This window comes from Juglans microcarpa x Juglans regia, chromosome 2D, assembly GCF_004785595.1.
Source record: "Juglans microcarpa x Juglans regia isolate MS1-56 chromosome 2D, Jm3101_v1.0, whole genome shotgun sequence".
Taxonomy (NCBI): domain Eukaryota; kingdom Viridiplantae; phylum Streptophyta; class Magnoliopsida; order Fagales; family Juglandaceae; genus Juglans; species Juglans microcarpa x Juglans regia.
Genome location: NC_054596.1, coordinates 32,270,280 through 32,294,876, shown reverse-complemented (window position 1 = coordinate 32,294,876; position 24,597 = coordinate 32,270,280). Strand labels below are relative to the sequence as shown.

Sequence of the window (24,597 nt, the reverse complement as noted above, 5' to 3'; positions counted from 1 at the left end):
GCTTGCCACATGGCAACATCCAAGGGTTCCAATTGTTGAGGATATCGATAGAAATGGACCCACAAGAAATCAGTTATAGAATATCTAAATACCATTTTTGTCCTCTTTCCATTTTGATTTATTTATTAAGTAATGAAAGCTACAAATTTTAAATAGATATATTTTTTAAAAAATAAAATCTCACTAACAATTATTATTATTTTTTATTTTTTATGGTATAGTCTATTTTTTTTTAAAAAATATATAGAATATATCTATTTAAAACGCTTACGTTACTCTTACTCTTAAGGATATTTTATTGAAAACTCATTAGTCATTAATCTGGATGTTAGGTAGTTGATGCCTTTAACAATTTTCAAGTATTATCGATCATCAAAATTGATGTGATGTATTTTAAATTTTTTTTTTTTAGAATATTATATACTCGATTGTCATTTTGACTTCGGATTTTCTGCTTTGATATGATATTTTTTAATTATTGAATCAACTCTTATTTTATTTTAAAGAAATTCAAATAATAGGCAATACCTTGAAATCATAATAGAATAAATATGAAATAAGAATTTCGTATTTAATATAAGTGTCGGATATCATTTTAAATGCCATAAATAATAGAATAATCCTATATATAATACGAGTTCCAAACACTCATTTTGAAAAAAAAAAAAAATCTATTATTAAAAATTAAAACTTTTAATATGAATTTTTGATTTGCCTAATTTTTTTAAAGAGTGTACGCAAGACTAATATATTTTAAGATAATTAATATATTTTAAATAATAATGTTAGATATAATTTTAAGGTATACAAGTTGACAGATTTTCTTTAAAAAAATATGAGACTCATATAAAAAAAATATTTTCTATTAATAAATCCAATCCAATACCTTTTTTAAAACTATTAGTCTACTACACAAAACTTATATATGATAAAATTACAAATATCATTCTTATTTCCGTATCATAAACTCGGACGTAGGAATAAGTTTTTTCTTTTTAAAATATAATTTAATCGTTGTTTCAAAAAAAAAAAAAAAAAAGAAGATATTTAATCGAAGTTGACCGTTACATAGCCGTTTTCTGTAAACGCGTCGTGACAGCATTGGTTGGTCTGCGGTGATTCTAATACCGAACAGCTACGTAAAGGCTTTAAAACATTTTTTTTTTTTAATAAAAATAAAAAAAAGGGTCCCTCCGATTCGCCTCTTTCTCACGAATCAAATCAAAAAATTCGAAAACCCACTCGCGATTACGAAGCTTTACAAAGCACCACCAAAACCCACTCCCAAAGTATTTCTCAAAATCTCGTAACTCTCTGAAAATGGCTACGCCTGAGGATTTTGCTAAAGCCGTGGATGACGGTCTCAAGCTTGCAAAGCGCGTTTACTTCGGTAAGGACAGAGCCGTCTCTCCCCCTAAGCCTCCTCCTCCGATGGACAAATCATCTTCGGCAGCTTACTCTTACCTTCTTCCCGCTGCGCCGATGGTTTATGCGGTGATATACGACCCGGCTATGGTGGATAACCCGGACGTACCCAGCTACCAGCCCCACGTGCACGGCAGGTGCGATCCGCCGGCTCTGATCCCGCTCCAGATGAACGGGATCCACCTTGAGGCCGATTGCATTCTGGACACTGCGTTCATTACGGTCCATGGTTCTTGGAGGGTCCATTGCGTCATGGGAAGCCGGAGCTGTGATTGTCGCATTGCCGTCCCTATGGGCGAGCAGGTGCGTTTTTTAATTGAAGTTTGACTTTTAAGGTTAGTTGTGAATTTTCGTTGTGTTCTTGGTTTATCTAATTCAAGTAGTCTGGGATTCTTGGTTTGGACATATGATATAGATTTTGGAGAAAAATTATGAAGAGAACGCGAGGTTTTGGTGAAAAGATTTGGTAATTTGTTTGTTTTGGAGACCTTTTAAGAGATTTTTTTGCTTAATAAGTTTATAAATAAATGATAAGCGTCCGTCTGGAAATTCGGAAGGAAGTAATAGACAACAAAATCTTTATGAACGACTAGAAAAGGAAGCTTCCTTTTGGATATATTCAGAATCATTGCTAACAAATGTTTATTTATTTATTTATGCATGTCTTTGTTACGATATTTGCGTTGGTGCTGAATTTCTTGTTTTATGTTCTTAAGTAAGTGCATTATTTTGCTGACAGGGTTCAATTCTAGGTGTTGAGGTGGACGTGCTCAGAAAGTCATACCGTACCCAGCTCTTTGGAACAGAGGACATAGAAGGGACCGCAAAAGCTGCTCGAGCTGAGGATTGGGGATTTTTAAAGCCCCACATATTTACCTTAACAATACCACAGGTATGTAATAACTTTATAAAACAGACTTGGACTATTGATTGTATAGATTTATTTAGTTTCATTCAACTAAATTTTCCTGTCCCACCCCTATGTTTCAAGGTTGATGGGGGCACCAATCTATCAATTAAAATGAGTTGGTGTCAGAAATTGTTGTACTATGATGGCGAGTTCTCCTTGAATATACCATTTACTTTTCCTGAGTATGTCACTCCTGCTGGAAAGAAAATTCAGAAAAAGGAAAAGATACAATTAAACCTGAACGCTGGTGCTGGAACTCAGGTTTTGTGCAAGACAGCCAGTCATCCTTTGAAGGTGCATATTGGATTAAGATTTCACAGGGTTATTTTTAATTTGTCATAGCCTTAATGAGTGATGAGATATATTATTGTTTTGGTGTTGCCTTTTTCTTTAATGACTTGTAGGAGACAAGACGCAATGTAGGAAAGTTGGAGTTCTTATACGAATCAGAAGTTTACTCATGGTCAAGCACTGACTTTAGTTTCTCTTACACAGTAAGATTCAGATCCAAAGTTTTTTCTCCTGCCACTGCATTTTTTTCCACTGACCATGGACTGCTTATTCAAAGATGGTTTCTTATAATTTAATATACAGAAAATTTCATCTTATCAGAAACACATGCAAGGGTATTTTGGGGAGAATCTGTTGCACTGCGATATTTTATATATTCAATAGTCTTATTCTCATTCACATCTACATTTTTCAGGTTCCTTCAAGTCACATATCTGGCGGTGGGTTTTTGCAATCTCCATCTTTGCTTGATATTGATCAAAGAGAGATGTTCTGTGTTTATCTATTTCCTGGACGTCGGCAGAGTAGGAAGGTTAACGTACAACTTTATAATCTATTGCTTTTACCTTATATACATTTCCATCTTTTTATTTTGTATTTTTCTCATCTAATTCAATTTGACAGGTCTTCAGAAAGGAAATAGTATTCGTTGTTGATATCAGTGGAAGCATGCGGGGCAAACCACTTGATGATACAAAGAATGCACTATCTGCTGCCCTTTCTAAGCTTGATCCAGAAGATTCTTTTAGCATTATAGCTTTTAATGGAGAGACTTATAAATTTTCAACATTACTAGAATCAGTAACCAAGGAAGCTGTTGAAAGAGCGATTGAGTGGATTAACATGAACTTCATAGCTGGGGGCTCCACAAATATTTTACTTCCCCTTAAAATGGTATCCTTTCGTTCACACTCACTCAGTTAATTTCTGGATTTCACCAATTGTGGTGTTTGGATACTTTTTGTAAGTATGTCGGTCTTTTTGCAGTGATACTTACTTTGTGACTTTTTAGAGTTCATGTGACTATTTGAACCCAATTCCAAATGGGAATTATCCAAAATATAAGTTGCTCGTTTATTTCAGGCAATTGAGATGCTATCCAATGTTCGAGGTTCAGTTCCTATCATCTTCCTAGTTACTGATGGGGCTGTTGAGGATGAGAGACACATTTGTGACGCAATGAAAAATTGCTTAAAGGATGGAAGACCAATGTGCCCACGTATTTACACTTTCGGCATAGGTAATGGCTTTGTGAACCTTAGGCCATGTTTTAATTAAAAAACCTTGAGAATTTTATAGAAAATATTTTCCTCTCAATCAAAACATCTTTTAAACATCAAAGGTTTTTTTCCTCTCTAAAAAAATATTTTTATCTAATCGTTTGCTTCAGTTTTCATAACTTGACATAAAAGTTGTCTTCCCAAACATATATTCAATAGATCTTATTACCTTTAAAAACTCAATAAAAACATATCTAAAAAATTTCCCAACCTAGACATATTTTCTAGGGTCCCACCACTTTTGGTTATGATGAAAACATATTGTTGCCTCTGCCAGCTTTCGGCGACATTTTGTGATTATTTAAAATACTCCTGTTGTCTTTGCACTTGTACATGTGGGAGTTATGATTTCTTCGTTTTTGTGATGCCATTTAGCTAACTCATAATCTGGAAATATCTCAGGTTTATTCTGCAACCATTATTTCCTGCGAATGCTTGCAACAATTGGCAGGGGCCAATATGATGCTGCTTATGATATAGGTTGGTTCTGTGAATAGAATTTGCAAATTGACTTCAATTACTTTCATCCTGGGGGCTTGTGGGCATGGCTGGAGTGACGTAACATTGTGGATGCTGCACTATTAAGAGATCACATCAAGCAATCAGGAATGTTTTAGATCTCTAAAACTTGGTGTTATAAGTTAGTGCACGTTTCATAGGTCTGGTTGTTGGGGGCTCTGTTCCCCCATTTTTTTGGCAGCCACCCTTTACAGAACCTTGAACCCTTGTTCTAGGATGATATAAATAGATTGTGCATGTACAGAAGTAGAAAGCCCCAGCTACTAAGCACAAGTGCATGAGCTCCACTCCTTGCAAAAAATGCTGAAGTTTAGGATCATAAGAAGATCAACCCCAAGGACCCAACTTTGATAGGTACTAGCATTAGGTAATGGCCTTTATGTAGGGTGGCATAAAACCCACTAGCTTACCAATTCTGTGACTGACGGATTGGAATCCAGTCCTGTGCAGTTAAGCTAGCAGCAGTCATACTCATCAATTTGGTTTCTATGTATTGAAAATCTTCACTTTTGGCATCCAAATGTCTTCTTAGTGATCTACATTAGTAAACATTATTAAATTTACGTTTCCTACTTGTATCAATAATTCTTGTGCTTTATTTAGTAAACATTTTTGGTTTCTCTTTTTCAATTGTCAGACTCTCTTGAGGATCGATTGCAAAGATTATTCACCAGAGCTTTTTCTCCCATTTTTGCAAATATAACTATTGAAAAATGTGATGGTCTTGATGAAGTTGAGGTGAGGCATTTCCCCTTCAAGCGTTCTTAAAATTGTCTTCTTATACTTTTTACCACATAACCTTAACTACAAAAGTTCCATTGCAAATACTTTTGTTCTCTCTTTTTTTTTGTGCATTGACCATATCTTCTAGGGACCAACTTAGGGTCTCCCTATCAATGCCAATGGCGATTTATCCTGTGGATAAGACATGTCTTCACTGTGGTGTGCCATCGTGCTTTCTACTGTTCTACACTTTTTAACACTAACCAATGGTTGTCCATTGTGATGTATGTGGTGTATTAGAAAAAATCTATTTGCAAGCCTATATTTTGACACACCCAACACACACCACTGAAGTGGGTCCCACAATGATGAAAAGCACTGGTGTTTAAATTTTTTTTATATTTATAATGGGTCTTAGAACAAGTGTTGTGTTGACACACCAGGCTTGCAAGTAGCAAAACCCAGTGTATTATCCACAAATTTCCTATCTGTATTTTCTACTTACTAATTATCTGAAATGATACGTTTCTTTATATAAATTCATATTCTGTGTCATTTTTCTCACAGAATCAGCCTTAGACATATTTGCAACATCCTAACATATTTATCGTTATATTAAAAATATGGATTAGATTTCACTTGACATATCTGCAAATATTGTGACAGGTGTACCCTTCTCATATTACAGATCTTTCATCTGAGAACCCATTGATTGTATCTGGCAGATACCGTGGCAAATTCCCTGACACACTTAAAGTTAAAGGTGTCTTAGCTGATTTTAGTAATTTTCTGGTTGACTTGAAGATAGAAATTGCCAAGGACATACCTCTTGACAGAGTAAGAAAGCAACTTGTGAGCTTTTGTTCAATTGAACTCTCTTCTCAATTTCTTATTATGCTATTTCGGGCTATTGGATATGGTGGGCTTATGTTCTTGCTATTGGATATGTCATTGCTGCTTTGCCTAGATGCTTATCTGCCTCATGTTTCATGAATGACTTCCATATTTTTAATGTTAGGACCCTTTATTTTTTAGAGCCACAAGGCTTATTCAAGTTTCCATTTTTGTTGTGTTTTTCCTGTTACAGGTATTTGCAAAAGAACATATAGAACTACTAACAGCTCAGGCATGGCTTTCAGAAAATAAACAGCTCGAGGAAAAGGTAGGTTGGATTTTGTGCCATGCTCATGCTTGATAGCTGTTTCGCTCTACCTGTAACAGGACACCATGAATTGAGTGCATGACTGGCAATGTCACCGACCATTTCTGCCTATCCTGGCTTATAGCTTTTTATTCTTTGTAATAAAGGGAATTGTTGGTGTCTTTTTGTAACGCTCCAATAGAAGACTCAAACCACATAACCTATATTCTAAAAGGACTAGTCAATGATACAATTGGAGCCCCATTGAAACTTTATGAAGAGTAATAACTTCTCCTTTCCAAGCATTGTAGGATTCTATACATCATCTACTCTTATCTTTATCATATTGGGTATTGCAATCTACCCCCTTAAATTCCCGACGTCCTCGTCGGACCAGTCCATTGTAGATGACATAGCTCAAGTCTCACATTTCTGGTTGAGATAGACTTTGATACTATTTGTAACACCCTAATAGAAGGTCCAAATCACATGACCTATTCTCCAAAAGGACTAGTCAATAATACAATTAGAGCTCCATTAGAACCTTATAAAAAGTAAGAACTTATCATTCCCAAGTAATGCGGGATTTCATACACCACCTACCCTTATCCTTATCATATGGGTATCACACTTTTATATTAATTTATTTATTTTTGTGCAGGTTGCAAAAATGAGCATACAGACTGCCGTTGTATCCGAATATACCTTTATGGCCCTACTTGAAAGCGACCCAGGAAAGATAGCTAAAGAATCAGTTGTAATAAAAGAGGTATGATTCTGCCATTATATCATATTCACCTTAAAATTTGTGGGACATCCTTGGAGTAGCAATAATTAGTTTAACTACCTCTTAAAGCTTTCATGTTGATTGACGGTTTTTTTTTTTTTTCTTATTTTGATGTTTTATTTGCTGGAAATTTGAAGCGAGTTATCCAATCATTGAAATGTAACTGTTAAGGTTTCTTTTTTTGTTAGATTGAGCTTTTTGATGGCATTTCTTTACCCGTATTCGTTTCTGGCCTGGAATTTCACCTTTCCTTATCTTTAAATTTCTTTTGATTCTAAAGACAAGGACATTATTCCCATTAGATCATGACTTTTGATAGTGTGTGCAGATCCATTAGTTGAATAGAAAATCTTAAGGAGCCATGTTTCTCAGCATCAGTTGTTCATTTGCCTAAAAGCTTGCATAGTTTAAATGATGAATGTTGTTGCTCCAAAATTATTTATCTTTGCTTGGTTTTATAAAGCCTTATTTACTGATTTCTAATTGATTTGAGCTTGTCATCCTTTAAGCAGCTGACAAACAAAAACCAATCTCAGAAAATGGTTGACTTCAAAGGCAGCCAGCAAATGATAATACTGCGAAATCTTGGAATTGGCTTTGGCAACTTGACTGCAACTGCTGACAATATACCTCCAGGATCCGAAGAGCCAAAATTGCCTGAAGCTGCTGAAATATTTGTCAGGGCAGCTTCAAACTGTTGTGGTAGTATGTGTAATCAATGCTGTTGCATGTGCTGCATCCAGCTTTGTTCCAAGATGAATAATCAATGTGCAATCGTATTGACACAGCTTTGCACTGCTCTTGCTTTTTTTGGCTGTGTTGAATGTTGTACAACTGTGTGCTGTTCTGGTAGTGATGGACAATAGGATCTCCTATTTTTTTCCCCTCCCTTAAGAGGGCAATAGAAACTTAAACTTGAATTATTTCATAATTTACAATATTCTTGATGTTTTATAATGTATAAAAGATTGATGTTACAGGGTCCTGTACAGGAATTCATAAATTAACACAGCACATTGTGATTATTTCAAAGTTAAGAGATTTACATTAATTTTGTTTGCTCAAACTTTTGTGATTGGCAGAAAATTCAATTGCAATGTAGTCACAATGTTTTGAGTGCACTGATTTTTGAATCTTCACGGTATGTGTTTACTGCTTTGTCTCAGTTTTTTCCAGCATTTGGTATTTAATTAACTCAACTAGGATGGCTTGAATGATTTTCCAATAAACTGATGTTTCTGTTCTTCAAGCTTTATGATTGGATTAAGAACTTTTTGGCAATTGGGTATTCTAGTGGTATGAATTCTTAAATTTCCACCTGTATTTACCCTTAAAAAGCACTAAAAAGATGGACACTAGAGCTATCTATAATTTCACAGTGAAAAATGAATGGCATGTTGCAGCTTCTAAGTCTAAAGGATTTCTGGAACATAGAACATTATTTCCGGCAAGAGGAAGCTTGTTACCTTTGTGCTTGGACTAGTTGAGGCAGGAGGAGACTGGTGGATCAGAGTTAAAGGGTGGGATTGAACCCCAGAAACTAAGTGCAGGGGAATGAAGCACGATGACAGTCTGAATTTTATCTAGTATCAACTTTCAATACGGTTTCTTTCTTTAACGCATTGACCTTGTTAAAGGGGTATGATGTTTCAATACCGTTTTCTTCCGTCATAATTTTTCAACAATAAAATTAATTTTCTCTTAAAAAAAAAAGATATATTTTATTTGGATTAGAGATACATGAAGTTGATTGGTACTACTACATCTTTTATTGTGGTCTATGTGGATTCACGAATAATCGAAATACTAAATTAATGTTACCGGACTTATTTTAAGTTTCTAGTTCTCTTCAACTCCCAGACCCTAGAATTTGTGCAAGAGTTTGCAGAGTTTTATCGTTTATTTTCATAATTCTTCTTAACTCATCTTATCTAATTTAATCATTACAATTTTCTTAAATTTTCGTATAAAATAAAATAAACAATTCAACTTTTTCAAATCTTAAAACAAAAATAATATTAAAAAATATATATTTTAACAATATTTTATTTCTCTTTTTGAGCAATACTACGTACAATCTCATTTTGGGGGTGCAATGCAAACTTAATCAATTTTATCTTTAAAATTTTTTAAAATTATAAAAATATCCCTCGATATTTTTTTCTCAACTTTTAATTTTAAGAAAAATAATATTTGTAATTCGCTGATGTGTTTCTATTGGTGGGTGTTAAATGGCCTTTCACACCCCATCCGCTCCGAAGGAGCTGTTATTGAAAGAGAAATAATTGACTCGAGTCTACCTGTGATTGACATTTACACCGTGAATGATTATTAAGACCCAGTGGATCTGGTCCACAGCTGGGCGGAACCCTCTATCATTTAGAACCAATCCAACGGCCCAGAGCATCTGATGCATAATTTTAAAAGAGCCCAATTCGGTCTACCCACTAAGAAATATATTTTAATGGTTTACCAAAGGCCGTAAGCTGAAGCGATGCCTAATTTTGTTTTGTTTTTACACTGTCTCGGAGGAATGAGTTTAGAAAAGCTGAAATCCTTGAGCAAAGATTTCAAGCCAAGTTTGGTGAGGCAAAAGTCCAAACCTAACACTCTTGAATGTCGCAGACTCTAAGCTGATATGGGTTTGTGCTGAAATTGCGTTTGGTTGTGGTTTTGTGGAGTTTGGAGAGTTAGTTTTGTGCGTGCGGCTTTCGTTTTTTCTGGATCTTTTCCTTGGAGCGGGTGGTTTGGAAGCCAATGCCACTTTGAGGAGACTTTGGAGGACTTGTTGGGTGTTTATTGAAGTGAACGGAAAAGAGAGAGCTCCATGTCGTGGGCTGGCCCTGAAGACGTCTTGCTCTCCACTTCTCTTGCTAGCTATCTTGACAGTACTTTCTCTCCTCCATTTTCTCTCTCTGTGTTTGTGTGTATGAAGGTTGGATTTGAAGCCAAATGCGAATGGGTTGCTCAACGATTTACAATTTATAATTTGGGTTCTTTATTTGTTTTTTGGAAATTTAATTGCATTAAGAAGTTTTCTGTCCTCTTGTTATTATTGGTGAAATTATATTATAGAATTCAATGTAATAGGTTCATTACTTAGTCCCTTTGTGACTTATAGATTCTTTGTGCACTCTCTCTTGTCGAGATTTTATCAGTTTTTAATTTTAGGGAAGGTTCCGTCTAAAAAAAGGAACTTCTGATAATGTTTGATGTTTACCGTGGTTTCACTTTGAGATTTTCTTTCCTTTTTCCCATTAATGAAAGCTACGATTTTGGATTTCTAAAAAAAAAAAAAAGCTACGATTTTGGTGTCTGAACTTAGGGATTATAGTATTAGGAATTCCCAATTTACTAACACACCGTGATCAATTGTGGTAACGGTCTGACATTTTTGTCAGTGCTTTCAATGGAAAAACAAACGTATTGCCAGAAAAGTATAACAAAGGAGAAAACTACTAGAAGGAAAAGGCAACGTTGATAACAACTAAGGTAGGAAATTAGAAAGGACGACTAGAAAAGAAAGGAAAAAAGGCATTAAGCTGCTATTTAAAGCCCCTGTGTCTACTGTTGTATATATAGTCCTGAATTAGAATATATAGACATAACCTCTTTTTATAGTTCAAATAATGACTTGAGAATTGTCCACTCCCAGCATAATCCAATAATAACTAAGGATGCAACACTAGTCAAGGATGGTTCCTTCACTTGGGTCCTCTGAACTGAATGTGCACGAAATTTCATTTTATGATATTACTGAGTAAAACTTAAGCTACACCTTGGAGCATCTAATAGGCTCAATTTTGACATTTGCCAAAGTCAAGTCTTCTCTATGTTTATTTTGGCTTATGATAAAGAAGTGGTCGGTATCAGGAATGTTTTCCATTTTGGAAAGATATGTGGGTGGGAGACATGGCTTTGAAGGATGCTTATCCTACTATTTTCAGTATTGCACGGGGAAAAGAAGCCACGGCGGCTGATTTGAGGGTAATCAATCAAGGTTCACAGGAGTGGAATATTAGCCTTACTCGGGATGCACATGATTGGGAAGTGAATGCTTTGGTGGAATTTCTTAACTTGCTGTATAATACTTCTATTGCTGCCACAAATGAAGATGTGATGGTCTGGAGACCCTCTAGAAAAGGGAAATTCTCGGTCCGCTCTTTTTATGATGCTATTACCATTCTCGGTCCCTTGGAAGAATATTTGGAGGAGTAAAGCACCCACCAAGGCCGCATTCTTTGTATGAACAACAGCCCTAGGGAAGATTATGATCATTGATAATCTTAGAAGACGTGGCCTTATAATAACAGACTGGTGCTGTTTGCGCAGAAATAATAGTGAAAGGCGGATCATATACTTTTACACTGTGAGTTTGCTTGTGATATATGAAATTATTTTTTCAGCAGAATGTGAATAGCATGGGTAATGCCGGGTAGGGTGGTTGAACTCTTAGCAAGTTGGAGAGGGATCACTGGGACGCCACCTATTGCAGCCGTGTAAAAGATGGCTCCATTATGTATTTTTTGGTGTATTTGGAGTGAAAGAAACAAAAGACATTTTGAGGATCATGAACGTTCATTGGAAGAGTTTCGGAGTTTTTTCTAGAAGACTTTGATTTTGTGGGCCATTGATTTAGATTTGAATGGTCTCAGCTTCCATAATTTCCTTGTAACTGTTTCTAGTTTTTAAATAGGTGTATGCATGTGTATGCTACCAGTGTACCTGGGCTATGCCCATCTTTATATCAATATAATAACTTATTACTTATCAAAAAAAGAATATTTTCCATCCTATGTTTAATAATTTATTTCTATGCACGCTGTGGCATGTGGGGGGATTTGCTATGTACCACCATTCTTTTTGTTTTTGGATCACTAGAGAAAGAACTTTAAATGAGAAAAGTAGGCATAGTCCAAGTACACGGGACATATACAAGAACAACACCTATGCATGATTGTCTAAAGATACGATGGAAGTCATGAATGTTCATGCCATGAAAATCTATTACAATTGACGAATGGAATAAAATATTAAGAAAAAGCATTCTAAGCTCATCCACAGATGGTCTGCAATTGAAAAGGATATTATCAATATGTACCAGCATTCTTTTTCTGTGTTTTTTATGTTTAATTCATCAGCGTTTTGAGCTATCCCGGAATTTTTTAATGGATATGAAATCAAACAACTATCTTGTATAATGAAACCGAGTTGTCGCTACATCATTTATGAATTAGAAATGCATCCATTAAAACTAATTGATGTAAAGATAATATCTTCATTACTAATTTTTTTGCTCCTAACTCCTTCAACATATGAATCTTGCAGAAAAACTTCTTGTCTTGTTACGAGATGGTAGAAAACTCTTGGGGCTACTATGTTCTTTTGATCAATTTGGTAAAATATCTATCCCACATAACATGCTAAGTTCTAATGTTTCTTATCCTTTTTTCTCTTAAAATTGAACCTTGATTAACAGCAGTACTCTTCTCTATGCACAGCTAATGTTGTTCTTCAAGATGCCTGTGAGCGTGTTATAGTTGGTGATCTATATTGTGACATCCCCTTAGGTCTATATGTAATCCGTGGAGAGAATGTTGTCTTAATTGGAGAGCTGGTATAATGGGTTCTCTCTTATACCATGAGACTTGGCTGTTAGTAATTACTGCAAAATTTGTGCGCTGATTTTTTCTTTTTTCTTTTTGATTCTTTAGGAGTTGGATAAGGAAGAGCTACCACCACATATGACCCGTGTGTCAGTAGAAGAGATAAAAAGGGTAAGTTCCTCGTACATGATTTTTGTTTTCTTTTAAAACTGAACACTGATCACCAGTGCACTGGCCATGAATGCATTTCACTAACTCTTTGTAGTGTTCCAAATTGCCTTTGCCAAAAGTTCAGTAATGATAATGTGAAGTTTTTTTATGCTTTTGAAAATATGCAGAACAGCTATACATTCGATCAGTCGTGGCATTATTCGACTTGAGATTAGAAAAAAGAATCTCCAGAAAAATTCTTGCAAATTTTTCTTTTACCATGATCCCTTGTATCAAATATGTTCCAAATTTTTTTTACAAGGGTATTGATATAGTTAAAAGAGTGTGACTGCTCTAAGATGATTGGTTGGTAGAGAATTTCTTGCTTTTCTGTTTTTCCCTTCTGAATAACTTCAGGCCGTTTTCTCATCTCTCCAGGCTCAGAAAGCCGAAAGGGATGCTACAGATCTGAAGGGCTCCATGAGAAAAAGAATGGAGTTCCTTGATTTTGATTGATAAATCCTGCCATCTTATGATATCATTCTATTTCCGCAAATACTAGTGGCCACCGTGACTCAAAGTATGAATGAAGTAGGATAAGCATGCCAGATTAATGCCATCTCTTAGGACGGGGAAGAAAAACAGTTGCAACAGCTATGAAGGCCTAATCCACTGTGGTTGGGAAAAGATTTCGAGTGTTGGATCTTTTAGATGCAATGATGATGATCTCAATCATATGCATGTGGATTTTGTTGGTATTGGCTGTGCATGTGGTGATTCTTCACTTAAGTTAAGGTTTTGGTTTACTTTTAGTTACACACAAGATGAAGCTTCTTCATCTTGCTTCACTTGTTCTCTTCTGGTCCTTCCATTTGATTTTTTGCTTTCTGTTGAAGGGTTTCTGAAATTGTTAGGTATTTCGGATTTGGCGCTGCATTTTTTTTATTGTGCCACCATTTTAATTAATATGTAAGATGCTAAATCATAATTCATATGATATTTGCATGCAGCATGTTCTTTATACTGCTAATGCTGCCATGTTAAAAAATGCTGCTATGTTCTATCTTGACATGCTCGATTCACTTGTTAAGCTCATATTCCCAAATCGCTAGTACTGTAGCTTTTACCCATCTCAAGGTAAGGATTTTCTGCAAAAATCTACTGTTCACGATTTTGATGTTCTGTAGCGGATATAAATTATTGCCGCCCTCCCTAGATAAATGCAGAATGCATTTTAGAGGTTGAATAATGATAAGAGTTACTGTCTTACTGCTATTTATTTATTATTTTATTTATTTGATTTTTTTAATTTTTTATTTTACTTAATGATTAAGAAAGTGAGTATTAGTAAAGTTATATATATATATTTTTAATTTTTTCTTAGTGATTAAATATGTTAGAAAAATACTTAAAAGAAAATGATAAAAAAATAAAAAAAAAAACTTGAAATGCACTTAAGTAATAGATAAGTAGTAATAGGATAGTAACCCTATCACTACTCTTTAGAGGTCCAAACTCAAGAGGTGAGACATATACCTAAATTTTATGTCCTCATTGATGTACATGACAGTTTGGTAGATTGGATTGCATTCCGAAAAATCGGAATTTCGTACCTTTGTCAGATCCTCCCTATCTTCTGATCGAGTTTGTATAGGTAGATGTTGTCTGATAGGGTCGACTAATATGAATGACTCACTATTCACTCAATTTTTAGGCCATAATCGGTATCCACGCACACTTCACTAGAGTTCGGAGGAGCCCATCTATGACCTACGAATTCGTAAATGAGTTGAGTGGAGTGAAGATGTGACTTCTTACCCGCGAAGGCTTGGATCCTTGGCAAATGCCAAATAGTAATTAAGATCAGAGTAGTTGTGGAACTTGATTTCCATCTGTCTTTGCCTTTGACTTCTATACAAGATTTTTCGCTGTATGAATGCCCTCCTCAGCTGACGATCAATGAAAATATGGTGGAACTAGCAGATCAAGATCAGTGGCACATCGCATAGAAGGGAAGATCATTTCATTATTAACTACGCGCCTAACAAACTACTTAATGAAATAAGCTGTACAAGCACTGAGAAGAGCTTCAAGGTAGAACCTATGAACGTAGATTGCATATAATGTGTCGATGTCATCTAATTGAGACATACGTTTCTTTGTCAACAACAGGAGTAGGAACGGGAGCAAAACCACCAATTGAGAAGACCATGACGTTAGGTAATGAGTTAGATGTAGCCTTATAGTAAGTACCCTTTAGCGATGGTCAAATATAACTCTTCTTAAACGAGGGCTTGTTGCTATTGCCAATAAAGCGAAGTCATTTATTTTAAGTTGTTCACTTACTGGAGGCGGGCTTGCCTTTACCAAGCCAAATTACCCTGATTCGAGCATAGAGGGGTTGCTCGTCATAACTCTACTTTAACTATCTTTGGCTTCTAGGGGACAACTATCAATTCACCCGAGGAACTTTCTTAAAGGAAGGTAATGATTGGGTAGACCCCTCATAACCTTTCCAGCAAAGGGTATGTGTAAAGATGATGGTCAATATGATAAAGATGAATGCCAGATCTAGCTATCCGTGGGGAGGTGAAAGAGAGGTATGAGGCAGGTGACCTAGACGTTGATCTACTTGGGGAGCCCTCAGGAAAGTTTGATTACTATGTCTTATACTCCAAGAGCAAGCCTTCACCCCCGACCACTTCGTTCATAATGCAGAAGCCCTCTTGGTTGAATACTCCGGAATCAGATCCTAGGACACTAGTTGGAAAGCAAGAATTGACCCTTCCTTTGATGGTCGAAAGGCTTAAGCTGGAAGGAGATGAGTAGGATTACCCATGGCTATGCTAAACAAGTTGTGGAAAAATATCCATTTTGAGAAAAGGAAGTTCGTGAAATTAAAAAAGATGTTTTAGCAAGATCGTATGTGTTTTCACTTAGCAGATAGGATAAGGAGATGAGAGGGTAGGAGGAGAGGAGTAGTTAAGTTCTTACTCTATTTATTGGTCAGGAATAGCGGACCAATCCCTTGCTTGTTCTAACGCGCAACGGCTTTCTTGTTGTAGTACTTTGATTGCTTCTGTCAATAGAGGCTCATCAACATGCCAGACCACAACCGGGCAGGACTCCGTTCTGCCTAAAACTCGTCCTCAAAATGGATCTAATTTAACTTCACGCTCTACGTTCTTTACGTCTTTTAGTCTGCCACCAGAACAGGAGAACCCAATTTGAGTATTAGGCGAACTTTCACATGCACTTGCTCTGGCTTCTTAACTTAAGAAAGATTGAGACTCTTCTATGATATTTCAAATTCCTATTTGAATCCTGAATCCCACCCATTCTAATCCAAAAGAAGCATTGGAGAAGGAGAGTCTTCATGGACTGGCTTCCACCAATTGAAGTTTTGTGCATTTTTTATGGTGGTAAAGTGCGAACACATAAAGAGCTCTTCCTCATTTAGTCAGATTATTCATTAAGATATGGTTTGACCTTGTTAAAGTTTTAGTGGAGGATGATGCTTCTTCCTTGCCTGTGAGTTCTCTTTTGCTTCTTTCTGGAAACTAGCTTTTCAAGTAGGCGGCTTGGTAAGCAAGCTACCTTCAAAATCGGTAAAATCCCTAAAAAGAATAGGGTGGAATGGTGAGGAAGGAGGCCCCCCATACTTCAATGGAAAAGGGGGATCGCCGTTTCATAGCTGCTCCTCTACAACTACCTTTTGCCCAACATGATCACGAACGAAGACCGAGAATCTCATAGATAGAACGATGAAACGAACCAACCCACTTGTCGATCTCGATTTATAAATTCGAGATTCTGAACCAATTCTTGTTTCATTAGGGAAGTCGCCTGATCTCTAAGTTCCCTTATATGAAGGTCGTGCCATTCAAAGTAAATCTTTTAGTTATACAAGTGTTGATTGCTTTCAGAAGCTAAGCTAAGTTTAATGGCGTCCCCATATAAAAAGTCCCCTTTCTCATCATTCCACTCAATAAAGCGGGAACCCTTGCTTTCGAGAGCCCAGTAGCCTGTTGAATTCGTGCTTAAGAATCCCTTCACCTCGACATGATTGATCTCTTCGCCCTTGTCAGCTAAAGGACACTGGAAAGGAGATAGGTTAGAATTGCCTCTTAAGCCAAGCTTGCATTCGGAATCGGTAGAAAAGCTATCAATCCAAGGTAGGTTGTCACCCCTATTAAGTAAGTTCAAAGAATGGTTTGAGTAAAAGCTGGAGTGGCACAAGAAAAACTGAAAGCGAAAGGAATGGAGGTTTGAAACCCTATCCTTCCTAACCTTCTTAGAGCCTTCCTGACTAGCATTTCCACTGGGCTTGTTTGCTTGATAGGGGTCACTACTAGTTAGCTCCACGATACTTGGATAATCTTTTTCAAATGATCTTTCTCTGATTTCTTCTTCCTCCTCCTTGGGGCTCTTTCCAAACTCCCTTTTAACTGCTTCGTTCGACTTACTTAGACAGATAGAAAGCAGCATGTGAACCCCGACTTGTTAACAAAAAGCTTTCTCCGACTTCAAAGTTGGATCGACTGGTTCACTGAGGTTGGTTGGTGGACTAGATAGGGACAAGAAAGTGATAGGACCTTTTAAAGAGCCTGAATCCGGTGCGAGGCTAGTCCTTCTTTCTATGTCTATGGAGAGCATGAAAGGCCCTAACGGGTCAATCAAGTTTCGTAGGAAATTGTAACGAAGGCAAAGCTACCGAAGTAGTTTTGTGCAAATTGAGTAAGCGATAGCTCTCGCAAATGCTATGAAAAGCTTTCTTTCTATGTAAATCTTTCTTTTGGTATGTCCCATGTCAACTTCTTCTTTGTTTTAATAGTAGATATGATCTTCTCTATCCCTCTATTTCAAATTTATTGAGCTATTGGTCTTCTGAAGACTAGAATCTCAATCTCAAAAATGGTAAATCAAACGAATGAATTTCGTAAGATCAAGATCAACTGCTTCTTAAGCTTTTTGATTTGGCTCTCGAATTTACTATTGAAGATGAAGGGATGTTGGGCTTCATGAGTACAATAAAGTCCTTTTGTCAAAGTTCAGCCGGGACATCTGTCTGAATTCTGAATAGCTTTGGGTTCGTGCCATTGCAGCCAAATACCTTCACATATATACTTTCATGTAGGCTGAGGCCCAAAACGACTCCTCTTGATTTTGGAAGGGTCTACTACAAACAAACCCGAGAAACTATCTGCAAAGCACCCCTTTCTTTAAAGGGACGCAAGCACTTCACTTGCTAGGAGATGAGATTCATTCACTTACATTCCTGCTAGCACTACAAAAAGCTATAGTCTTAACTCCCCTACTACTGCTGTGCAACCTTTCCTCAGGTTCGTCGAGTAAGGTTTTCCGTTTACCCACAACAGAGGAGCCGTCCCCACCAGGCAGGCGACCACAGGTCATAACGCACTCTTTGCACAACAAATTCCTAATTACTTGCTACCGGAAACCGAAGCACCTATGCTTACTTCCTTAACTCCACCTTTGGAAAGATCCTATTACACGTATAGTCGAGTTACTAGAAGGACGTTTAAGCATGATGCTTATGGATCTTAGTCAAATTGAAAAGTGGGAATGGTCTTCTGGTGCTCCTTTGGGAGCTTGTTGCCCCAGGAGGCTATTACTTTGTTAGAGATGGAATTAATATTGATTACCAGGTTTCTACTGGGTTTGACTACCTTCCTTTTTCTTGATAGAAAAGAGCATTGTTTGAGATCAGGTTTTACAGTTTTATCGCATGGGTTTTACATGCCACCAGAGAGAAAGCCAATAAACTCATTATAATTAACTTGGCACGATTTAATATAACGCAAAGCTTCCAAAAGAGATCGGATTATACTCATTTAAAAAAAAAAAAAAAAAAAAAAAACAGAGGTCCAAAGTTTGCATTCTATTGTGTAAATGCTTAAGCACTCAAAATCCAGGAGAGATGAACAAATCTCGGGAAAACCAACACTGGGAGCACAAACTTTCCATGATTATAGCTAAATAAAACAGGCTTCTGTTCAGTCTGGCAATGTGAGGAGAGTGATTAGAGGCTGACTGCTGGGAAATCGTGAGACAAGCTCGGATCGTTTTCCCAACTCAAAGTCCTGAAACTGGAAGGCAGGAGCACAAGTGCATCCCACAAGGGAGAAATGATTCTCAGCATTCCTTGGAGGGGCTACGTGCACCAACCCATCTGGGGAAATGCTGATGTCCTTCGTTGGATAAGCACCAAACCACACATTTGGAGGCACTGTGTACTGTGGTTGCTCTTTGTCCATCAGATTGGGTCCAAGACAGGTTAGTTTGACACTCCCATCTTTGTCATTCAGTTCCAATACCTAACAGAAACCTTAGTGATGTTAAAACAAAATAAAGGCAAGTTTAGAAAATAATGGAAGTTGTATAGATTTCCCTGTTTTCTTCTTAAGATTCAAATACCTTTAGTAAGCCAACTTAATAGGCACTGAAGCAGAATAGTCTTTTCCTCTCGTGGCTCAAATCATTCAACTATTATTCACAATCATTTAACTACTGTTTACACATCATTTCATTTCATTTCTAGAATTGTGAGCTCGTGCGAAACGAATAGCACGCGAGAGAGGAAATTTTTTATGCCAAAATAATATTTGACCAGCAACTTGAACTCAACAAATTTGACCAGTGAAAATGATCAAAGTTAAAAATACAATAACTTTGTTGAGTCCACTGCGGTAAATTTGTATGCAATGCAATCTAGTTAAACTTTGGCTAAAATATAACTTTGTTGATTCCAGCTCTAAATTGTACCAAAGACAGTTTAACAGAGCAAACATAGCAAATCCCTTTACTCGAACTCTTGACATAATGCTTGATGTTGTAATAACAGTGTTAAGAAAAGGTGTCAGAGCGTACCGTAAGAGGTTCACCCCAATAAAAATGCCAGGTTTCTGCACACGGTATACGGTGGAGGTGCGATACGCTCCCAGACGGTAACAAGAAATATATGCATGAACTCACGCCTCTGTCCACCTTATCTGGCAACAAACATAGGCAAAACAAATAATTCCACAATTTCTTTTTTCCTTTTTTGCAAAACTAAAGGGGATTTACAAATCTTTATTAGGTTCTCTAAATTTTCCAGAGAAGTCGATTATTCAACGATTGTTACTTTCAATCAAATGCTCTAGATTTTTTTATATAGATCCTGAGACCTTTTATTGCAAAAGATCTAGAAAATAGAAAATGAAGAGAATCTGCAGTGAAAAGAACATACATTCTGGGGGGAGCTGAGACTCGGTGAGAACAATGGAGGTGTCCCTGAAAGTTTCGGCGTAGAAACCACCTTCGGGGTGGGGCTTGAGATTCAACTTCGCAACAATCTCTGAAGCGGAATTCATCTTGGTTGCTTATGGGGCAGTATGCGATCGATACAGATCAAATAAAAGCTCTACAATGCTATGCATAAAAAGATCTGAAAATGCCTATGCGGCTATGCCATCCATCAGCTACCGAAATGTGGCCCAAAGTCAAATTCCACCAGCTACCTACTACCTAACACTGCCCTTATTTTACCGAAGGAAAAAACTGTTCTTGACCGTTCGAGAAACAAATCTTTTTTTTTTTTTTACTTACTTACTTATTAATAAACAAGGAAATAATTTTAAGTGTATTGAATATATTAAAAAATGTAAAAAAAAAGATGAAAAAAAATGAGTTGCAAAAGTAACTAGCGGTCAAGTAGAACTGGCTATTCTGGACGACAGAGTATCTCGACTCCCTATCGAAAAGACTAATGCTATTTTATCCATTTAATTTGTCTCTTCATTTTGATCATTCATGTATTTAACTTTTTTACTTACTGATTATGTAAATCACTATTAATGTATTGATAATTTAAAAAAAAAAGGTTTAAAGAAGTTAAAAAAATATGAAAAGAAAAAATAAAAAAAATAAAAAGGATATGTTTTGCCTAAGCAATACGCCCAACGGTCATTGTTGGACGGCAGTCTAGCATTACTCTTACCGAAAAATATTATACACCATAATCTCATCTTATTTTTATTTTATTATATAAGATGCACTATATTTGTCACAATTGAATGATAAAAAATTATTTAATAGTAATAAATATGTCATATTTTACACAATGAAATAAAAATAAGATGACAGTGTAATATATAGAATTTTATTATCTTACCATATCTAGAATTATATTTATCCAGAACTATAATAAGTGGATAAAGCTCATTGATACTGTTATTGTTTGATGTTCATATTTACACTTTTGTCCTTCTTAAACTTGAATTGTACCTTTTTAGTTGGGTTTTTGCGTCTTTTTGATGATAGTGGCCGTCTTGTTTGATGCTCGTATTTTTACTTTGTTCTTCTTCACTTGCATGGGTGTGTATTTTTAATAGGAATGGTTTATTTTATTTAATGGGCAACGGTTTGTTTTACAAGCAATTTTCAAACATCTAATTGGTCACTCACTTGTACTGTTTCGTTTAACAGTTAAATAATATTATTCTGGTTATGTTTTTTTTTTTTTTGTTTTTCCTCACCTCATGAGTCATGATTTCAATAAGGGCAAAAATGCTAAAATTGATGGTTGTGAGGGCTTTTTTGAAAATTCACGGTGAACTTTGAGTCTTGACCTTAGCCCGTCCCATGACTGCCAATCTGTGTATAGATTTCCCATCTAAAGCCTTAAAACCAATTTCACTTCTTTGAGAGAATTGCTTTGGGTCTCGAATTCGGATTTGAAAAGTGTCCCGAATGATTTATTTATTTTTAACTTAGTGATTAAGAGAGTATTTTTTAATGATGTTGTGATTTTTTTTTTAAATATTTATGATGATTAAAAAAATATATAAAGAAAAGAAAAGAAAAAAAAAAGGGAAATTTGTTTATCAAAAAACCTATTGGAAATATATTATCGATAAGTGTAGTGTTGCTCCTTCGATACCAAATATTTGTTTCTTGGGATTCTAGCTTTATTTCATGTTAAATAGACATTTATTCTGAGAAAGAATGATGACTTTGGAATGATGGAAAAATATCTTTTCTTCTACTTTCTCACTTCCACTTCTTGACAAGCTTGCTTTTCTTGTACTTTCTCACTTCCATATCCATATGTATGCCTCGAATTAGTTTAGCAAGTGATACTCCTCCTATCCATGTACTTGTTTCAAAATTGTCTAAGAAACAAGATTTTCATCCTGAGCTTGCTATTGTAATTGCAAAAGCTTTCCCCTCTGTACTCTATATTTGCCTTTTTTTTTTTCCTGTAGTTGTGGTTTCTTAAGACGTGTACAAGGAAAAAAAATGCCACATACTAAGAAATTCTAATGATGTATAAACTCACCGTAGAAGAGGCAACCTTCTCATATCGGCTTGGGTTAACATTAATATAGAAACTATTAGAAAGACATACAAGAAATCCACATGATTGTGGGCTAGAATTTAAGATCAACCTCTCAATCTTAAAAGTATATATTGGGGGAGAGAGTTTCGTTATCTATGAATAACTCACTTACCTGACCTTATATTGATAATTTAAAAGAAAAAGATTTTCATAAAATAAGATAACAAATAATCATATATCATCTCTTACATTCTTTATAGGTTCTTTTTTTCCCTTCAAAATTAAAAATAAAATTGCGCCGTTCCTCCATTCCCCTCTAGTTCCATGCCTTCTCTACCTATGTGGTTCCTCCTTGGCTATTTCTTGCTCTCTTAGTTGTGTTTGGAAAAATCTTTCGATTTTTACAACTCATCATCCACACGCACCATATATTATATTTATTTTTGTTTTATTATTCTTAAACTAACTGAATTCTTTTACTCATCATCCATGCACCACATATTTAGTAAGAGAAAAAAAATATAAAAAATAAAAATAAGTGTGGTATATAGAGATTATGAATAGAATTTTTTAAGAGAAAAATGATGTATGCACTGTCAATTATCATCTCGGGAAAACCAACACTGAAAGCACAAACTTTCCATGATTATAGCAAAATAAAACAAGCTTCTGTTGATCAGCCTGGCAGTGTGAGGAGAGTGATTAGAGGCCGACTGCTGGGAAAGCGTGAGACAAGGTCGGATCGTTTTCCCAACTCAAAGTCCTGAAACTGAAAGGCAGGAGCACAAGTGCATCCCACAAGGGAGAAATGATTCTCAGCATTCCTTGGAGGGGCTACGTGTACCAACCCATCTGGGGAAATGCTGATGTCCTTCGTTGGATAAGCACCAAACCACACATTTGGAGGCACTGTGTACTGTGGCTGCTCCTTGTCCATCAGATTGGGTCCGAGACAGGTTAGTTTGACACTCCCATCTTTGTCATTCAGTTCCAATACCTAACAGAAACCATAGTGATGTTAAAACTAAATAAAGGCAAGTTTAGAAAATAATGGAAGTTGTATAGATTTCCCTGTTTTCTTCTTAAGATCCAAATACTTTTAGTAAGCCAACTTATTATAGGCACCGAAGCAAAATAGCCTTTTGCTCAAGTCATTTCACTACTATTTACACATAATCTCATCCCATCTCATCTCACTATCCAAATGAAGCCTAAATTACTTATCTAAAACCATGTCCATACTTAGTACCAAAGAAAGTTTAACAGAGCAAATCCCTTTGCTCGAACTCTTGACGTAATGCTTGATATTGTAATAACAGTGTTAAGAAAAGGTGTCAGCGTACCGTAAGAGGTTCACCCCAATAAAAATGCCAGGTTTCTGCACACGGTATACGGTGGAGGTGCGATACGCTCCCAGACGATAACAAGAAATATATGCATGAACTCACGCCTCTGTCCACCTTATCTGGCAACAAACATAGGCAAAACAAATGATTCCACAATTTTTTTTTTCCTTTTTTGCAAAACTAAAGGGGATTTACAAATCTTTATTAGGTTCTCTATATTTTCCAGAGAAGTCGATTATTTAACGATTGTTACTTCCAATCAAATGCTCTAGATTTTTTATATAGATCCTGAGACCTTTTATTGCAAAAGATCTAGAAAAAAAATAAAAATGAAGAGAATATGCAATGAAAAGAACATACATTCTGGGGGGAGCTGAGACTGGGTGAGAACGATGGTGTCATCCCTGAAAGTTTCGGCGTAGAAACCACCTTCTGGGTTGGGCTTGAGATTCAACTTCGCCACAATCTCTGAAGCGGAATTCATTTTGGTTGATTATGGGGCAGTATGCAAGCTCTACCGCGTTATGCATAAAAAGATCTGAACATGCCTATGCCATCCAACAGCTACCGAAATGTGCCCCAAAGTCAAATTCCAACAGCTACCTAACACTGCCCTTATTTTACTGATAAATCTTATACACTGTATTTCTATTTTTATTTTACTAGGTAAGATATAGTACATCTGTCATCTAAATGATAAAAAATTATTCAATAAATAATTTTTCAATACTAATAAATATGACACATCTTATATAGTGAAATGAAAATAAGATGGTAGTGTAATGTATAAAATTTTACAATCTTACCATGTGCTATCCAGAATTATATTTATCAAGAACTATAACAAGTGGATAAAGCTCATTGATATTGTTATTGTTTGATGTTCATATTTACACTTGTCTTTCTTCAACCTGAATTGTACCTTTTTTTAGTTCGGTTTTTGCGTCTTTTTTGTGATAGTGGTTGTTATGGAACTTCTCAAGTCCCTCTTTGCCAAACAAAACACAAGATATACTGTTTGATACCAAAATTAGACTTACAAATCCAACGAGTTTAAATACCAAATCAGATTACAA

At 35.9% G+C, this 24,597-nt stretch overlaps 4 protein-coding genes across 5 annotated transcripts; 2 read left to right on the top strand and 2 right to left on the bottom strand.

Annotated features, from left to right (window-relative positions):
• The first annotated feature begins 1,216 nt into the window (after positions 1 to 1,216).
• Positions 1,217 to 8,142, top strand: LOC121250378. 2 transcript variants are annotated; one of them, XM_041149499.1, is made up of 13 exons: positions 1,217 to 1,728; positions 2,165 to 2,317; positions 2,417 to 2,629; positions 2,740 to 2,829; positions 3,042 to 3,164; positions 3,251 to 3,520; positions 3,710 to 3,866; positions 4,309 to 4,386; positions 5,063 to 5,163; positions 5,815 to 5,985; positions 6,236 to 6,310; positions 6,951 to 7,058; positions 7,589 to 8,142. In XM_041149499.1, the coding sequence occupies exons 1-13, from the start codon at positions 1,321 to 1,323 to the stop codon at positions 7,940 to 7,942; spliced, it is 2,301 nt and encodes a 766-aa protein (XP_041005433.1). In that variant the 5' UTR covers positions 1,217 to 1,320; the 3' UTR covers positions 7,943 to 8,142. The 2 variants fall into 2 exon arrangements, with proteins under 2 accessions (XP_041005433.1, XP_041005434.1); XM_041149500.1 differs by having other exon boundaries at positions 1,218 to 1,728; positions 3,042 to 3,158.
• A 1,445-nt stretch (positions 8,143 to 9,587) lies between these two features.
• LOC121250861 (sm-like protein LSM1B) lies at positions 9,588 to 13,841 on the top strand. The gene is made up of 5 exons (XM_041150090.1): positions 9,588 to 9,964; positions 12,405 to 12,473; positions 12,578 to 12,693; positions 12,791 to 12,853; positions 13,271 to 13,841. The coding sequence occupies exons 1-5, from the start codon at positions 9,904 to 9,906 to the stop codon at positions 13,346 to 13,348; spliced, it is 387 nt and encodes a 128-aa protein (XP_041006024.1). The 5' UTR covers positions 9,588 to 9,903; the 3' UTR covers positions 13,349 to 13,841.
• A 4,876-nt stretch (positions 13,842 to 18,717) lies between these two features.
• On the bottom strand, positions 18,718 to 20,395 carry LOC121250853. Its single transcript, XM_041150084.1, has 3 exons — positions 20,085 to 20,395; positions 19,724 to 19,845; positions 18,718 to 19,170 (listed from the first exon to the last, which is right to left on the bottom strand). The coding sequence occupies exons 1-3, from the start codon at positions 20,206 to 20,208 to the stop codon at positions 18,850 to 18,852; spliced, it is 567 nt and encodes a 188-aa protein (XP_041006018.1). The 5' UTR covers positions 20,209 to 20,395; the 3' UTR covers positions 18,718 to 18,849.
• A 2,328-nt stretch (positions 20,396 to 22,723) lies between these two features.
• LOC121250854 lies at positions 22,724 to 24,124 on the bottom strand. The gene is made up of 3 exons (XM_041150085.1): positions 23,882 to 24,124; positions 23,519 to 23,640; positions 22,724 to 23,172 (listed from the first exon to the last, which is right to left on the bottom strand). Exons 1-3 carry the CDS (start codon positions 24,003 to 24,005, stop codon positions 22,852 to 22,854), a joined length of 567 nt encoding a protein of 188 aa, XP_041006019.1. The 5' UTR covers positions 24,006 to 24,124; the 3' UTR covers positions 22,724 to 22,851.
• Positions 24,125 to 24,597: the final 473 nt, after the last annotated feature.

What these genes read in the sequence shown, in the direction of transcription:
- LOC121250378 (XM_041149499.1), top strand. Translation starts at nt 1,321, where the DNA reads ATGGCTACGCCTGAGGATTTTGCTAAAGCCGTGGATGACGGTCTCAAG. An exon ending in ACTTTAGTTTCTCTTACACA is followed by an intron (nt 2,830 to 3,041) that starts GTAAGATTCAGA and finishes TACATTTTTCAG; the next exon opens with GTTCCTTCAAGTCACATATC. An exon ending in TATTTACACTTTCGGCATAG is followed by an intron (nt 3,867 to 4,308) that starts GTAATGGCTTTG and finishes GAAATATCTCAG; the next exon opens with GTTTATTCTGCAACCATTAT.
- LOC121250853 (XM_041150084.1), bottom strand. Translation starts at nt 20,208, where the DNA reads ATGAATTCCGCTTCAGAGATTGTTGCGAAGTTGAATCTCAAGCCCCAC. An exon ending in GTCTCAGCTCCCCCCAGAAT is followed by an intron (nt 19,846 to 20,084) that starts GTATGTTCTTTT and finishes GTTTGTTGCCAG; the next exon opens with ATAAGGTGGACAGAGGCGTG. An exon ending in ATTGGGGTGAACCTCTTACG is followed by an intron (nt 19,171 to 19,723) that starts GTACGCTCTGAC and finishes GGTTTCTGTTAG; the next exon opens with GTATTGGAACTGAATGACAA.
- LOC121250854 (XM_041150085.1), bottom strand. Translation starts at nt 24,005, where the DNA reads ATGAATTCCGCTTCAGAGATTGTGGCGAAGTTGAATCTCAAGCCCAAC. An exon ending in GTCTCAGCTCCCCCCAGAAT is followed by an intron (nt 23,641 to 23,881) that starts GTATGTTCTTTT and finishes GTTTGTTGCCAG; the next exon opens with ATAAGGTGGACAGAGGCGTG. An exon ending in ATTGGGGTGAACCTCTTACG is followed by an intron (nt 23,173 to 23,518) that starts GTACGCTGACAC and finishes GGTTTCTGTTAG; the next exon opens with GTATTGGAACTGAATGACAA.
- LOC121250861 (XM_041150090.1), top strand. Translation starts at nt 9,904, where the DNA reads ATGTCGTGGGCTGGCCCTGAAGACGTCTTGCTCTCCACTTCTCTTGCT. An exon ending in TCTTGCTAGCTATCTTGACA is followed by an intron (nt 9,965 to 12,404) that starts GTACTTTCTCTC and finishes TGAATCTTGCAG; the next exon opens with AAAAACTTCTTGTCTTGTTA. An exon ending in ATGTTCTTTTGATCAATTTG is followed by an intron (nt 12,474 to 12,577) that starts GTAAAATATCTA and finishes CTCTATGCACAG; the next exon opens with CTAATGTTGTTCTTCAAGAT.